This window comes from Acanthisitta chloris, unplaced genomic scaffold (assembly GCF_000695815.1).
Source record: "Acanthisitta chloris isolate BGI_N310 unplaced genomic scaffold, ASM69581v1 scaffold15966, whole genome shotgun sequence".
Lineage (NCBI taxonomy): Eukaryota > Metazoa > Chordata > Aves > Passeriformes > Acanthisittidae > Acanthisitta > Acanthisitta chloris.
Window position 1 is genome coordinate 1 of NW_008679866.1, and position 17,736 is coordinate 17,736.

The window sequence follows — 17,736 nt, forward strand, 5'->3', positions numbered from 1 at the left end:
GGCGGTGGCAGCTATGAGTATCGGTGCGGTGCTGCAGTACGAAGGCAATTATCTTCAGCCTTCAGCTTTGCTTTGCTTGTCCTATAAACAGATGGAGTTCAAGGTTTGTTGTCACATCCATTTTGCAGGCAGCGCTGGATAGCAGAGCAAAGTCTGTGTACTTTCTGCACTTTGACGAGCGCTTTCTAAATCCCCTATGGACAGGGGTCAGCGTGCTGCCTCTGCACGGGGCATGGTTCGTGCACACGAGGGAGAGAGTTAACCAGTTGCACTTAGGCACACAGGAGTGTAAGTAAAGACACAAGGAGGAAGTGACATTGACTGTTAGGTCACTTGTAGCAGCATTTTATCCTCAGACCTTCTGTCTGAGCATTTTCTTCTCAGACCTCGTGTGCGGAACAGTGGAGCTTGGTTGCTCCAGGGAACTCGTTTTTATTGCCAGGCTAGCAGTACCTTTGATAGAAACATAGATGCCCTGGGTGAAGGGGAAAGGCTCTCTATCCCTTTCCCTCACCACTGTAGCTTGCTAGACCACAGTGCCTGCCCATGCTCAGTGCCCATTTTCTGATAACTCACTGGGGATGAGGAGCAGGGGTTGTTGTGGGTTAACCCCAGTAGGCAGCTAAGCACAACACAGCTGCCACTTATTCCCCCTCCCTTGCCCAGGTGAGGCAGTTGAAGAGGAGAGGAAAACTAAACCCAATAAAATTCACGGGTTGATATAAAAATAGTTTAATAAGCAAAAGAGAAGTAGAGGAAGAGAGAAACAGAACTAAACAAAAGTGATAGAAAGGCAGTCACTCACCACCTCACCATGCACAGATCAATACCCAGACAGTTCCTGAGCAAAAAGCGGCCAACCCACCTAAATGCTCTCCTTCCAGTTTTGTTGCTGAGCATGATGTTATATGGCTTGAAATATCTCTTTGGTTAGTATGGGTCATCTGTCTGCTTGCGTCTCCTCCCAGCCTTTTGTGCTCTTGCAGTGTAGTCACATCTAGAACACAGCACCATATGAGCTGCTATGAGGAAAATTAACTGCACCTCAGCCACAACCAGTCCAGGGGTCCTTCTCTAAGCTTTTTTTCATCATCCCAGTGTAGCTGTCCATTGAATATCCCCAGGAAGCTTTGCAAGCTTGTGCAATGCATCCTGCTTGTGCTTTGTTTTACTCTGGAGAGCATGCCAGGAGGCTTGCTGAGACCTGTATGCTGTGGTGCTAAGATTTAGAGGCTTGAAAAGGAGTAAAACAGAGGTTTGATGTTCACGAATATTTTTGCCCATTTTTTTTTCCACTGCAGTTTCAGAGAGCTCCCATTCCTTCTGTAGCATTTTGGAGCAGTGGTACCAGGAGGTTTCCTACAGAAAACAGTAGGAAAACACAGTTCCTACAGTTCCTTCGGAAGCTCTCCATGGAGTGTGGGTAGATGCACTGCGGATACTCCTCTGGCATTTTATTGCACTTCGTGTTAGAGGGCATTACAAGGGCAGAGGGCAGTGCACTAGGCTGCAAGCAAACAGCAGCACAAGGGAAGATCACTGAAGTCTTCAGAGCAGTGCAAAGCACTGATCCTGCCTGCTGGTGTGCTTTCATCCAAAGTATCCCTCTTACATCTGGGAACTCACTATAGTGTTTGCATTCCATTCATGACACCGGGGCAATGTGTGGCAACGTGACCTAAGCCAGGGTGCACGAAACAAGTTGTGCTGGTTCTCTGGGGATCTGATGGACACAGGGGAGCAGGTACAGTTGATAAAGAGTTGTCTCTGTGCCAAATTAGGAAGGGAGCAGGGTAGAAACTTTTATTTCCATGTGACAGTCGGTCCCTAGGAAGTCTCTGCTGACATCTACTGGCTTAGGGCTGCAGAGATTTCAGGCACAAACTACCAGTAGTTGTAGCCTGAGGGATGGTATTTTGACTAGTGATTTTGTTTGCTGGGAACAGTTATTCTGTACAGCCCTTGTGATGAGACATCAGCCAGGCAGCACTTCTTCCACAGAGAATCTTCCACAGTGCTTTTACCAGATCCTAGGTGTGAGTGCTAAGAAGCAATGAGAACCACTGTGTGAGGTTCATCAGCTGCTTCATCCTGGGATCTAAAGTTGTATAAAATCTTCTGGAAGGACACTCCCCGTGCTCCTGAATGCAGGCCACAGGGTCAGCATTCTTTGAGCTTGATATGTGTCCTGTGAGCCTCACTGCATCTTGGAGTCTCATCTCTCAGAAATCCTTGCTTTTACAGTATTTTCACTTGAATGACTTTAGGCATTCAGGCAATGCCTAAAGAAATGTTTTTGGCATTGATTCCTCAGGGTGAATGACATGGGTTGTCTGGCAGTGTCTCCATTGCTAGGAAGCAGCTCTTTCATTTACCTCTGTAAAGAACATAGTGTTTAACAAGAAATGCTTGGGGTTTTGACTCTAGATGGAGCCTCCCACTGATCCTCTGAATAAAAGCGCTTAGTTAGCTGCCCTAGTTAGTTGCTAAATGCATTAGCATGTCACCTTGAAATGCACAGCACCATAGATTTAAAGATGAAAATGTGTTTTTACCATAGGTTTTCCTGTTCCATTGGAAGGTAGTACTAATATGCACAGCTTTCAAAATCTTACCACTCTACCCACCAGGTGAAATGTTGAAATCCTTATGTTTCACCATCACTGGCCTCAATAAACCTCATAAACTGAGTATTTCAATTATATACTCCTCTATATGGAAAACAAGCTGGATACTGATTTGTGGTTTTTACAGATGTTGCTATGAAACAGTGTCTTTATTTTTTTTCATTGCTGTATAGGAACTCATGGCATTGTGCTTGAAGGATCTAGAAGAGAGAAAAGAGCAAGAAGATGGGAACAGAAGGAACATTGAGCAGGCTGCAAATGATGTGAAGGTAAAGCATGGTTTGCTTCTCCACCAGACGGTCATTTTCCAAGGAGACACACTGTGCTCTCTGTAGATATCCAAAGACCCAGACATCTACTGCTTCCTGGGAAAAGAGTATATTCCCTGTATCCATCACAATGTATTACACTAACAAAGGGAGAGAGGAGGGAAAGAATCTCCACAGGTCTGGTCCTCTTTCCTTGATCAGCTGAACATCTCTGGAAGAACAATGTTGAAATGTTGCAGAGGAGTAATAGTAAAATAAATCAAATAAATAGTAAAAGGTAAAAATATGCAGAGGAATAGTAAATAGTCCCAGCTGCATATGTTACTCTGGCTTCACTGATGTATGTTGCATGGCACTGAACTGCATTATTGAACAGTCTGGATTCAGAGTTGAGTAAACACAAGAACAGCTCTATTGATTTTGTCATAAGAACAGGATTGTCTGCTAAGCTCCACCTCAGTTATAGAGCATGAAATGGCTTTTGCTCTAAGCAGCTCTGTTACAGAAAGAACAGAAAGAAAGCTGGAGTGAGCTCTAGAGGTTTGGCTTGATGTCATTTCATTTTGGAGGCTTTCTCTAGTAGCTCCTTCTCTCTAGCTTGCATTAAAAGGGATCAAAGTCTTGCTACTGGAGCACCAGGTCTGCTTCTTGTTGCACTTAGTACCTGACCCAGTAAATTCCAGCTGAAAACAGCGTTTTCTGCATAAAAGGGCACCTTGGAATCTTCCCTTGAGCTTTTCCATCCAGACATTAGCAGGTAAATCCTGTCTGCCTGCCCTTAATGTTTCTGAAGAGATGCAGAAAATCAGTAAAATTCAAGCAAAATGCGACACTGATAGCCTGAAACAGAATTATCTGAAATGGCCTGTTGAATGTGGGGGAGACACTCTTCTGCTTCATCTGTAGGCACATGCTGACAGGATCAAAAGGCAGCTGTCAGCAAAAGTGACTGAGTTGCAGTTACTTCTTCGGGAAGAAGAGAGTCTGGCAAAAAACTTCATTGATGAAAAGACTCAGCAAGCTCTGGGAGCACATGATCAGCAACTGGAGTCCTGTCGAGAACAGCTTGCTGCCCTGGAGACCTTCTCATGTCAAATCAGACAAATACAACAGGACAGTGATCCTATTCAGCTGCTGGAGGTGGTGTATGGTCTCTTTCTACCTCTTATTCTCATAGTCCCTGGTAAACTGCTCTAGTGATCTCTTCTGTAGATCCTTCTGTATGTAAGCAGCATCTTTCTAACTGCTTTTTAATTTTGTGTTGATGTCTCAGTGAACCAATTTGGTTTCTGATTGTTGAGCAGTTAGGTGTTCCTGCTGTGGCACCAGTTTCAGGTCTGTGTGAAATCCGTGTTAATTTTAAGTGTATACAGAAGAGAGAGATGTGCCTCTTAATCTTGAAGGCAAATGCTGTATCAGGGCTTTCCTTGTCCAGTGTAATACGAAGGTCTGAGGAAGGGCAGCCCTGTTGGGAACCTCAGACAGAAGGCTAAATTGTCTCATTTGTTTAATTGCAAGACTTCTTAATCAACGTGAGCAATAGCCATCATTTTACGGGAGGGGGCAATGTTTTTCTTTTTGCCTACAGATAAACGTGAGCTTCTCTCTCCTCATGATCTTCTTCACCTTCCTTGGGAAGGGTGTGTTGCCATGTGCTTATGCCCTGACACAAGCCAAAGGATGCCATTCATTATGGAAATGCCTCTGGTGCATTTTTACATCCTTGCAATTTGGCAAACTGGAGAGTTTTCATTGTTGTGAGTCATGTGGTCCTGGCATTCTGCTAAGTGCTAGCAACATACCTACACTTGGGAAGCTGCTCTTCATGGCTTTGGGGAGATTTTATTGTGGGGGAGGTTGGATATTATTGTTTAGACTGCTTTTAAAACTTAGTGGTTTGATTTTCCCATTGTTAGGATGTCCCACAAAGGGTCCTGGCCAGGCCAAACTCATTTCCATCTTGGAATTTCCTCTGGTGTCCTGGAGGGCCCTGTTTTAACCATGTCTGCTGGGTTCTCTATCTCTAGGGTGGCCACTGGCTCCACTGGCAGGGGGAGGTAATGGACAGGCTGATGAGCAAATAGGCAGGCTGAATACTGTTATGGCACATGGGTTTTCCTAGTGATAGAGCTTGTTCTGTGGTGCGTGGGAGCTGGCAGGGAAGGGTCCTTTCATGTCACTCTCTGCTAATTGGAGGATTTGGCTTTCTGCCCTCAGAAGTACACAGAAATTGAGAAAGAAATGAAGGAATACAAGCACCTGCTAGAAGAGTGGCATCCAGTACCGCTCTCATTTGAACACATACTTAACCATTATATGCAATTTCTGAAAGTTCTTCAGTCTATTCTACGGAAACCACTAGAAGACCGGCTTAAAGAAGGTACTCGAGAGAGTACTCTGAATTTTGCTTTCTTCTGCTCTCTTGGTAAATAAAGTGTGGTTTGTAAGTAAGAACAGGACTTCTTACCAAATCAGCTGGAGCAAACAGCAGCTTTTCAGGCATGGGTACTGTTCACTGACAGCATAGACGTAATGTTGCTATAGCAGTGGTGACTGAGAAACGTAAGATGCTTCTCTTCCAACTCTGAAAATGATCTTTTGTTTGTCTGATGCTTTTTTCCCCCCGTTATTTTAATACAGTTTATTTCTTCCTTGACTATCACATCTACACAATGTATCTATTCTCTCCTTTCTGTCACTGTTGGGTGTTAAATGCTCTGTCATTGAACATCTGGTACCTGTAAAAATTGAAAACTTTTTCTAGTTGATGTATTTGGTGATCTTTCTGCCTCAGTCTGAAAAAAATTCTATGTTTCTTGGTACTGTAAAGCTGGGCTAACATGTTCTATTTAGATTCCCTTTTGTCTTTCAGCTGGTATTTCATCCTTAAGTGATCATTGGCATGACCTTTGGCATGATCAAGGCAAGGAGTGTCCTAATGGGACACAGAGCCACAAAGCTAAATAATCTTGGGGAAGCCCTGCCACTTGTTGAGTGAGCAGGGCAACACTGGCCATTACATTTCACCCAGCTACCTTTTAATAATCCCTTTTCTAAGAACTGCCAGCAAGAACAGTATAGCAGGGTCCTGGGGTAAATGGTCAGACCAGATCTGAAAGATCATCATAGTATGTGTGTAGGATTGCTAGACAGCATTGTGGGGGTGCTCTGTAGCTAGCATCAGCAGCTATCTTCAGCTGCCTGACTGTTCTCATCTCACAGGGGCTACGTTTTAAGTTATGGGATGTGACTACTTGCAGTTGCCCTCAGTTGTGTAAGTTCTTTGGCAACACTGGAGTCCAGCATCTCCATGCTGCTCAAAGAGCATAGTTGAAAGCATACAGTGAGTAACCCTTCCCCAGCAAAAATAACACAGTTTATCGATGAAGTTGGAAAGTGGAGTGTGACAGTATAACCTTCCCCTGGACATGGGTGGAATTCACACCTAAGAGGTAAAGCAAAATTGCCTATGGTGCTTTATTCTTAAAAATCTTCTCAACACTACAGCCACGTTCTCCACTGTCAGACTCCCTAAATTGTCTGTTTTTATCTCTGCCCAGATGTTTTCAGTAGCCTTAATGCCACTGCAAAGAAGGAACCTGGAACAGTGTTGAAAACCATGTCTCCGATTGACCGGTTGCTTTTCTTGAAACGTAAGTATGACTATAGAATCCTGGAATATCCTGAGTTGGAAGGGACCCACAAAGATCACTGAAGTCCAGCTCCTGGCTTTGCACAGGACAGCTCCAAGAATCATACCATGTGCCTGAAAGCATTGTCCAAGTGCATCCTGAACTCTGTCAGGCTTGTTGCTGAGACCATTTCCCTGGGGAGCCTGTTCCAGTGCCCAATCACCCTCTGGGTGAACAACCTAATTCTAGTATTTAACCTAAACTTCCCCCAATTCCCCCAACACAATATTGTGTCCTGTCACTAGTCACCAGAGAGATCAGTGCCTGCCCCTCTGCTTCCCCTTGTGAGGAAACTGTAGCCTGCTATGAGGTTTCCCCACAGTCTCCTTTTCTCCAGGTTGAACAAGCCAAGTGACCACAGCTGCCCTTCATATGGCTTCCCCATATCCCATCACCATGGGTGGCCCAGATTATAACAACATGGAGACAGCAATGTTGGTGCCCTGCCATGATCCCCTTGTGAGCCTGGAGCTGTAGGGTCTGTGGCTTTCTGAATCCTAATCCTAAATCTTAAGGCAGCTTGTTGCTGTGGCTGAGGTTCCCATCACACTGGTGGCCCAGATTACAAAGGTGTGGAGGCAGCAGTGTTAGTACCCTGCTGTGATACTCTTGGCATGCCTTTTCCAGACCATGTCCATGGGAGTCAGGGCAGGCTTTCTGTCTCTGTACCTGTCCCAAGATGCTGCCAGCTCTGGGATGCTTTGCGGGCTTTTTATAACTTGGACTTCTTCCAAGGATCATGATAAATGTACTAAGTATGTTTATGATTTTGACTGCAGATGCAAGATCACCAACCTGGGAATATGACAGCATTCACCCAAGACTGAAATTGTCTGATGACCGTCTTGCAGTAAGCTGTAATTGGAGAAGGATATTTTATCCCTGTGGACCCCAGAGATTTGATAAATTATGGCAAGTACTAAGCAGAGATGCATTCCTCTCTGGGAGCCATTACTGGGAAATTGACCTGCTTCAGGCTGGAGCAGGATGGTGGATTGGTGCAGCCTACCCTTCCATTGGCAGGAAAGGAGACTCCGAAACCTGTCGCTTGGGCTGGAATAGAGCATCTTGGTGCCTTAAGAAGTTTGAGTTTGAATACTGGGCATTTCACAAGGGGGAGAGAATCCCCATCCTCATAGAAGATGATCCTGATCGCATTGGCGTTTTTCTGGATTATGAAGCAGGAATCCTTTCATTCTACAATGTTAGTGATGGCATGGCTCATTTGCACACCTTCCGCTGCAAGTTCACAGAACCAGTTTACCCAGCCTTAAGACTCTGGGAAGGGTCCATTAGAACATGCAAACTAACGTAAGAAACAAAGTAAAATAAAGCCTACCATTTCATGCTTTTCCTATGAAAGTCACGTTAGCAATTATCTACATGAAATAATCTCTGTTGTATGAAAGTTCTAACTATTATGCTTTTAGAAGGTAACAATGAGTTCAAGAAAATCAGCTGTAATTTTTAATGTATATGCATTTTTTAGCGGGACAAGGTGATCTGGCTTTTTTAAATGGTGTTGACGTACCTTCCAAAGTGCCATATGTAATATTTTTGTACCTTTTTAGTTTAAAAAATGAAAAAGAATCTGGCTGAAAGAACTGTACTACAACTCAGATTGGAACCTGGATATTGACATCTTTTTTTTTTTCTGTTTTATGAACTCCCTCCTCTTACCTGTCTGGAGAGGCTGCAGTTGCATATGGTAATAGGTTTAATTTGGTTCAAGCCTCAAGCATATTTTATATTGTTAGAGCTGACAAGGTCAGATTTGGATAATAAAAGGACTAAGTGAATTAGCTCATACTTAAGTGTCATCTTGGAAAAATCAAAGACTGGCACTGACTGTTGGAAAGGCCACTTAAGAAGTAGGAGCTACTGTAGCCACAGTTAGTAGCCATCAGCTGGCCTTACATGTGACAGAGACTCTGAACTGGGCTTCTGGGTGGCCCCATTCTTCCCATAGAGTGGAAGAATGAGAAACAGCTGTGTGCAACAGGATGAACTGCTTGGAGGGCCCACAGGTGCAATAAGAGCACTAGGTCAATGGGGCACCTGTGCCAAATTTATTTTTGTGTCCAATTTGCAAAGGCTGTTTAACTGCAGCTGGATAAACATATGTTCACATAAAACTAGGAGACACACCTTGCAAGTTTCTGTACATGGATGCTTTTTCTCCCAATACATTAATTAAAGTCCTGGAAACGAGCCTATGTTTACAGAAATCTCTAGGACCAACCCTGCTAGAGTGAAGAACCACTGCTACTAGTAATCTCACAGTGTTCAAGTACTAAAGGCCCCAACATCACCACTAGTGTTGGCGAAGTATGACCATAGACTGAAATGTAGAAACAAGAGCTCGTTTTATAAGCGAAATTTATTTTTTAAATTTGAATTTTTAAAAAATCTTTTAACAATTGAGTAGTTTTTTGATGTAAGGCAAGCATACTGCATCAGTCACAGCTTACGTATGGTCAATCACATGACTCTGAAAATTTCTGAATCCCCATTTAGAGACATTAATACAGTTTGCTCAGAACTGCAGAAGGGTTAACATTTTGAAAGTAAATAGCTCACAGGTACCAAACCACCCACCACCAAATTCAAGATATTTCATCAACTCATGACCAAAACGTAGCAAGTGCCAAATTACCGTCACTAGTCAATGACTCTACCACAGAAAAAAAAGCAGATGAATTATACCAAAGCAGTTCTGTGCTGAGCAAGGTAGTTGAGGAATACTTGGTTTGCAGCTGCTGTTACACGGCTCCTTCCTGGGCAAAGAGAAAAGCAGCAGGCTGATAGCAATGGAATCGCATTTCTTACTTGCAAAGTGAGAAGCTGGGATGTAAAAGTAGAGCACACAAGGTCAGAGCACACACGTGCACTGACCATCATGCTGAAGCATAATGATATGATGTAGTCAAGCAATCAGCCTCAGCCATCTCAAACACTAGTGTTGAGGGGAAAATCCCAGCATTAACGTATTTGCTTGTTGGTACAGGAAAAAGGCTGCTCAATATTCACCAGCACTTGGTTTCCTACCTGAGAAGTTGCCACCAGGTACAACCATAGGTATCCAAATGCACAGCAGAATTCATTTAAGATTCCAAATTTCACTCAGCTCACAACAGATGCTTCTGACAAATTCTGGTATTTCCACTGATCTATCTCAGATCTACTTTCCTCCCTTGCTTTATCTGTCTGGTTTGCCCTCTTGCCTTTCAAAAGAGTTCAGTTCACAAAAAGGCTCTCTTGCTCCTTAAATGGGACCTTTCTCCCTATCTAGTATGCTTGCTTTCTTGGCACTCTCTTAAGAACCCAGCTTTGTCAAGAAACCCATTTTCCAACAGAGCGCATATCTCTGCAACTAACTACTGTATCACGAGACTTGTCATTTTAAGGCTCATCTTTAGGCAAATCCATCAGATAAGTACGTGTAAACTTTCACTTATCTTCATTCAACTCCAACTATAGTCCTGCTATCGCAGGGGTATGGAAGATGGCAGAAAAGAGGAACATTGAAAGACAGAGGGTTAGAACAATGAAAAATGGAGACAGAAGTCTTGTGATTTCCTGTATTCTTAATAGAAAAGCGAAGTTGGAAAGCAGCAGACTGTGGTTTTAGATTTGGCAAAACTCCAAGTTAATCTAAGACAAGTGGAAAGGAGAAGGGAGGAGCATGGTACTTCCTAGACACAATGCTACACAGTTTCTAATAAAATTGCTCTTTATAACTTATATCCCCTTGCTTCAGAAACTTCCTGCTAATGAGCACCTGAAAATTATAACCTGCTTGGATCCTCATAATTACACGCTTTTCTTCTAATCTACTATGTTGCTATACTTCAATATGTCGTGCAGTAGTACATCGTGGAATATGGAATGGAGTGCTTTGGTTTAGCACTTCACTTTCTTGACATGATATTCCACTGCTTGCTCAGTGATGGTTTCATCTTCTTCGATATTTCTTTTAACCTTCTGGCCCACCAGATCGAAGATGGATTCTGGAGGAAATCCCTTTGGCTCTCCCACCTTCACTGTCAGCATGTCAAGTGTCAGTACTGCACCGTCAGGAATTGCCACTTTTGCCACAACAGACTTTCCCAGCTACAGGACAGAGAAGGGAAAAACTCTGAGTCAAACACATTGCTACAGTTAAAGACATTCTGCAGTTATTTAGGAACAGGTTGTGTAGAACTGCCCCCTCCATTACTTCTTATTCTGAATGAAGGTTGAGTTAGGATGGAAATCTTCACCATAACCAAGCTGCTGGGAACATCCAGATCCTTTCTGAAACTGGATTTTTTTTCAAAATCACGGTGGAGAGAATCTGATTATAATGACTGGTATTCTAGCTAAGTGTAAAAGCAGCTCATATACAGTCACAGAGACATATTATTCCTATTACCAAGTACTTGTACTTGGCATTGGTGAGGCCACACCTTAAATCCTCTGTGCAGTTCTGGGCCGCTCACTACAAGTAGGATGTTTTGGTGCTGGAGCTTATCCAGACAAGGCCAGCAGAGATGGTGAAGGCCCTGGAGCACAAGTCTTAGGAGGAGCAGCTGAGGAAGCTGGGAGTGTTTAGCCTGGAGAAAAGGAGGCTCAGGGGAGGCCTTATTGCTCTCTACAACTACCTGAAAGGAAGCTGGAGCCAGGTAGGGGTTGGTGTAAGTAATAAGTGATGGGACAAGAGGAAATGGCCTCAAGCTGCACCAGGGGAGGTTTAAATTGAATATTAAGAAATATTTCTTCACCAAAAGGGTTATCAAGCACTGAAACAGTCCAGAACAGGAATATGGCTGAGAACCATCCTTGGAGTTACTTTAAAGTATGCAGACATGGCACTTAGGAACATGGTTTAGTGGAGGACTTGGCAGTGTTGGGTTAGCGGTTGGACTCAATGATCTTATGGGTCTTTTCCCACCTAAATGATTCCATGTTTGTACTTAACTTAGTTAACCACTGGATGATACACCCAGAACTGCATTAGACTCAAAATTGCCAATTTATGCTTTTTGCAAACTTAGTTACTGACTGCCAGAAACAGCAGCTTACAGAAAATGACATGTCTACACTGATGTTACAGTGGGCTAAGCACAAACAGTGTGCAAACTGCTACATAGCAGCAGAGATTTTTTGATTGCAGAGGCAGGAACACTACTTCAATATACAATTAGCAAGCTGTTTTTCTGAATATAGAGTTCTTAGCCATAGGTCTAAATCAGCTGCAGATTCACATGAATCAAAAGCAAAAGTTACCTTTTCATTGCAAGCCATTTCGCAGGGCAAGAGTTGTTTGACTGGAGAGCCCATTGCTTTTTCCACAGTACGGATGGCTTTCACTAACTCTGCCAGTTCATTAGGCTCCAGAGATGCTTGGTGGTCACTTCCTTTCCATGTTTTGTCAAGAGTCACATGGCGTTCCAATACTTTAGCACCCATAGCAACAGCTGCCACTGAAATGGCTATGCCAGTTTCATGCCCTGAATAGCCAATGGGGATATCAGGAAAAGCTGACTGATATGCCTTGAATGATGACAGAGTTGGTCTGAATTACCAAGGGAGCAATTTCAAAGACAAAGCAAATTTAACAGTGATAACCGCAATAATACACATAGAGAGTTATTGTGCCAGAAAACAAGCAGTTGGTTATGCTGAGAATGTATTTTTTATATTCAACGAGTCGCAATGCATTACCAATCACCTTGTTCCAAACTTCACTAATATTACCAATACTGACAAGGAGGCATATTCTCTTCTACAACTTAGGTTTTTCCTTTTAATTCAGTTCTACTATGTGAGGTCTTTTAATCCATATATAGGGAACAGTCACCCAATCCTAAAGGCAATTAAATGCAGCCATGTCGCATTCTAGTAAAAATAACATACTACATGTGCATAAATTTAAGCTAGTGCTTGAACAGTGGCCCATCTGGGAAAGCTTTCTTACATCATTATTTGGCATATCCCAGTAAAATTTCCAGTGATGAAAACCATTCTAGGGTCTAATCCATTTTCTTCATTGCTCTCATAGTCACAGGAAGATTTTTTTAAGTTTCTAGTTTAGCCCCCAATTTAAAATTATGTTCTCACTTCCACTTCCATGGTAACAGTCTACATAATTTTTCTTTGCACTATAAAGCATGGGGTTAACCTGTCACCCATATGTCATATTGTCCTCTGTTGAACTGTGAATACTCCAGTAATATCCTTTATCATATTCCTCAAAGATGAGTTCTGCTATAAAAAGGCCCAATCGATATCTTTACTCCAACACTTGTACGAATTGGAGGAACATGACAACTCTTCAGAAGCAAATTCCACCATGCCAAAGATCTGGAAATTTATCTCAGTGAAAGTACGCATGGCACACTCTGGGTTACTCACTGACCGATATAACACGGAGATTGACATCCTCTGGCTGAAGTGGGTACGCACTGGTGCACTGCAGGAAGCAGAAGTTGGGATTGATGGGCTTCACAATCTGATAAACCTGATGCATTGTGTTCATTGACTGCATCCCGCTGGAAATCACCATTGGGCGACCTAGCCATTAGAAAACATGCACATGTTTTTGTCCTAAGTCTACAAGAAAGCTACGAAAGTTCAAATTAAATTCTTGAAGTAAATTAATTCAGTTAAGATGGAAAAGAACGCTGGGTGAACCTTTTTTCCACAAGTCTGAGGGTGAGTTTCTTCTAAGGGAACTTCAGATGTCTTTCGCAAAATCAATTGGAGGAAAGATCTAATAACTGATCTACTGAGACAGGGTGAAAATTTTCAGAAGAAAATTCTTACCTTTCTTTGCAGTCTTTTCCAAATACGGAAAATTATTTGTATCTCCTGATCCTACTTTGAAAAATGGAACATCCAGTTCATGGAGAAACTCCACAGCCATCTACAAGGAAAAGAATTCACTGCATTTTAACGTACCACTTCAGCTGGACCAAAGGACAAAGAACTACCATGCTGGGAAATAAACAAACTTCAAAATAGCAAACACAAAGATTAATTAAACAGGTAACTTATAGATATCCCCCCAAAATACACTGCTCCTGAAACAACATTTACCATTCTCACAGTATTCATTTCTGACTTCCCTGCAGGAAAAGTATAATTATAGAGCCTTCTTTCATACTTCTATTTTTCTACAGGTTTTTCACTGGGATCACTGACTCCAGGCAGTGTTTTTGGTCTCCCAGTCACAGCTGGTCAAGCCAGCTGTAGGTGCTGCTACTTAGTACAGGTGACCTCCACTGCTCCTCTGACTTAAAGATCAACTTGTGGGACACTGCATTCTTGCTTTTTTTAACCTATGTATCACCACCAGAGAGAGCAAGTACCTAGAGATGGAAGCTTGCCTGTTGAAGAAGAAACATATTACAGGCATGCAGGCAGTCTTCCTGCCACACACTTCCCACAGGTCAGAAATATTAAACCACAAACAGAGTGTTAAAACTACAGGTGGTTTTCCTGAATAGATCTGTCACATGGAAAAATTGTATGACCATATTAAAAAGTACCCAAGAAACAAAAGTGCCCGAAAAGGGAAATCCAAAATGGGTTTGCTTCTAGGAGAGATACTAGAAAATAAAATATGCCAAAGAAAATACCTTAAAAGAGTTTATTCAAATACCAATTACACCCTGTCTTCATGTATGTGTGCTATATTGAAGAGGAATTCAGGAATTATTGGAGGCTCCCTGAAAACTGGCATTACAATAGTAAGTGGCCTTTTAAAAATTAGCACTTTCAGTGAAGAAAATTTCCAAAGCTATCACAGGCAAGAGATACTTAAATCCTCCATTCACCTCCAGGGAACACAATTAAATACTTACCTTTGTCCCCCTTTAACCACCCAAACACACTTTTAATTTCTTCAGCTCTTTCCTTGTTGAAGTTAAATTGACTTAGTGCCAGAGAAAAGAGTGCTAATGTCCAGAAGAAAATCACATCTTATTCAGTCTAATTTTTCTTTCATCAGTATGATGGAGATTCAATTTCTTGTACCTAGGATGTATAACATCTCTTTTAATATAGTTTATTCACTAAGATGCACTGTGCATGAAGACAATGAATACACTATATTAAAAAGCCACAGGTCTAGTCTCAGGTGATGGCACAGAATTAAATATGACAGACCTTCTAAGTAAGGCCACTCTTCATCAGGTAAATATCTCTTGAAAATTGGCAACTTTTCCGTAAGAGATTCAAGGAACAGGAAGCAATCTCAAACAACAGGAATGGCATTAAAGGGTGTGGTTCAATGAGATCCTGTTTAAGTCTCCAGGACACACGGAAGCAAAATAGATAAAGAAGTTCCTCATACCCTTTGTATTTACTTCACATATCACTTCATTGACTTCCTCATATAGTTAAACACACAATTTAACCTCTCTGACACAGTCAGAGTTTCAGAAGTTATGTTAAATTTACAGAAGTTAACCTATTCTCAAAGACTTTTTATTTCAATTTATGCAATGTGTGCCTTAAATTCCATGTCTTGCAGAAATTACATCAGAAATCTTAGGAGTTGTGTGATGTAATTACTGTTCAAAAAAGAAAGCACAAACATCTATCAGTTCTGTTAATTAGCCAATGAGGCCACACACAAAGGAGCAGAGAGAGCATCTTGAGAAAAAGAGGGATCCCAGAGGTAGAAAGAGATCTTAGCTGTTGCATATGAAAGGTGTTCTCCCTTGCACTATTGCCTTTAGAAACCACAGGTTTCAACACCAAAAAGTGCGCTTCCCCGCCCCCCCCAAAGGCACATGGGTCTTTAAGATCCCAGATATAGAAGTCCAAGACTTCTGAGTTTGATTACTCCTTTCTTAAAGCAATACATGTTAAGCAGGTCTCCTAGACATGAAGATAGCAATAAAGGAAACATCCCAACACTCTCTTTTCACAGATTTGTTTCTGAATCCATGGCATTGAGCTATTGCGATACACACAAAACATCATTTTGTCTAACATGCATCTGGAGTAATTTTTATGGTATTTGGTGCTCGGACCATTTCAGCTGGGGCACAGCAATTCAAGCATTTCGGTCAATAGGACAGTAAGTTGATAGAAGCAGTAAGAATGGCCAGGGGACCAGAAAAGACAACATAAAAATGTTGAAGGAATTGAAATAGCTTAGTCCAGAGAATACAAAGCAGAAGAGATGTGATAATGGTCTTCAAATACACAGAGAGGGGAAAAAAAAGTATGAACTTTTATGTCAGATGAGGCAGGACAAAAGGTTATGAGAAAGGAGATAATGCTGACGTATCAGAAGTTCTCTCTGATGGTAAGAGAGCAAGGCACTAAAGAGATCACCTTAAAACATTATATATATATACACATATATCACATCCTTGTTCCATCCTGGATAAGGCTACTTGTAGAAAGACAGGGACATTGCTGTGCTGGCTGTATGCAACAGTGGTTAGCTTACTTCTGCAGGGTCTCTTTCAGTTTGATTCTCTATATTCTCTAGGACACAAAAAGTAAAGCAATCTGCAATCTCTGATCTATACTGAAGTTCAGCTGTTACCTGATCTTTCCAGTTTACACATTTCAATTGTACATTGCATTTGTTAATACTGCAATATGCAACAGTTAAAAGTATACGTCTTAAGGAGGAACAGCAGCAAAGGAGCTTTGTGGAGTTGGCAGGCTGGTGGGTGACAGTTCAAGAGCCCACTGGGCTCCCTTCAGGAGTAACAGGGCAAAGTGAGGACCCTCTACGTAAGATTAGTAAAAGAAAAAGGGGTACAAACATTTCTGCTGCCTAGAAACACCAACTGGGGTCTAGTGAACAGTAAAGAGAGAAAAAAGGGGAGTCAAATAATATGGATTAAGTTGAGAAACAAATCTGGTTTAAATACAGAATGAAGCTTGAAATGCTTGGAGCAAATATACCAGACAACACCGGAGATGAGTCAGATTGCTGTCTTGGTCTGAACTTGCAAAGCCCTGATTGTTTATGGAGTTCAAACTGAGACTATCTCTAACATGATATACTGTGTAGAAATACCTAGCACACACAGCAAGTCTTCCAAAATGTTCAGCCATCTACTCAGCCATTGCAGAGACGCATGTGAATCGGCAAATTACCCTAGTTTTGTCATTTAGAAATTCAACTTCCATATATTCTTTTTATGCAAGAACTATCACATCTAACTAATAACCAACAGACACAACAGCTGGATTCTGCTTGTTGTTCCAATATGACTCACATACCTCATCCATGCCAGAAGCTGTGAAGAAAATGCCAATCTCCTCTGCATATTTCTTCAGCTCTCTATATTGGTCATGGCTGAACTCCAAGTGTCGCTTGTGCTCCCCATAGGTCTTTCCCCAGGAATGTTTAGAGGTGTAGGGCCTTTCTAAGGCTTTTTTGTTGAATTTGTACTCCAGTTCGCTCTTCTGGAACTTAGCACAGTCTGCTCCACACTCCTGCAAAACAAGCTGGTGCACACTGAGTGGAAGTACAGGCAAAATTGCACTCCTAAGTCTACACAAGGACTGGGCAACTAATGTGCTGTCTGGCTGTGGAGTTTTCACATTATCAGCACAGTCACAGAAATGGTAACAGAGTGACAGAGCACACACAAGAGCCCCCTTAATTCAAAATGCCTATAGAGCAGGAATCAAGAGAGAAGTGACACTGAAGTTCAAAACTGCACAGCCTCTTGCTACGCTGATTTCTGTGTTGTTTTTCCAGCTCAGCTGTCACATGATAACTTTACATTAAAACAAGACACGGGGGTCTGTGGAACAGGGAATGTGGCTCTGAAATTCGCTTGAAGCGACACAAGCAGTGAAGACAAGTCCTCATTACGCTATTTCGCACTTCCACCGGTCACAGGTCCGAACGCACCGCGCCCCGAGCTGTTCGGCAGTGACGATGCGCCGTTTTCTTTTCTACGTAACAGCAAATTTTACATCAGCTCGGCCGTCTCAGTGGGTGACACAAGCACCACCGCACAAAGAGCCCTAACGCGACAACCATCCGACCGAGTCGCGTCGGAGGTGCAGCAGAGACGTTTACATCAGCTCGGCCGTCTCAGTGGGTGACACAAGCACCACCGCACAAAGAGCCCTAACGCGACAACCATCCGACCGAGTCGCGTCGGAGGTGCAGCAGAGACG

At 42.5% G+C, this 17,736-nt stretch overlaps 2 protein-coding genes across 2 annotated transcripts; one reads left to right on the forward strand and one right to left on the reverse strand.

Moving 5' to 3' along the window:
- Positions 1-2,800: 2,800 nt before the first annotated feature.
- TRIM14 (tripartite motif containing 14) lies at positions 2,801-8,067 on the forward strand (the record flags this gene model as incomplete). The annotated part of the gene is made up of 5 exons (XM_009077499.1): positions 2,801-2,896; positions 3,803-4,036; positions 5,114-5,276; positions 6,457-6,549; positions 7,368-8,067. Coding segments are annotated over 5 exons (1,122 nt in total), but the record flags the coding sequence as incomplete, so codon positions are not given.
- A 2,208-nt stretch (positions 8,068-10,275) lies between these two features.
- NANS (N-acetylneuraminic acid synthase) lies at positions 10,276-17,062 on the reverse strand (the record flags this gene model as incomplete). The annotated part of the gene is made up of 5 exons (XM_009077500.1): positions 10,276-10,701; positions 11,857-12,123; positions 12,989-13,143; positions 13,396-13,495; positions 16,825-17,062. Coding segments are annotated over 5 exons (970 nt in total), but the record flags the coding sequence as incomplete, so codon positions are not given.
- Between the last annotated feature and the right edge of the window lie 674 nt (positions 17,063-17,736).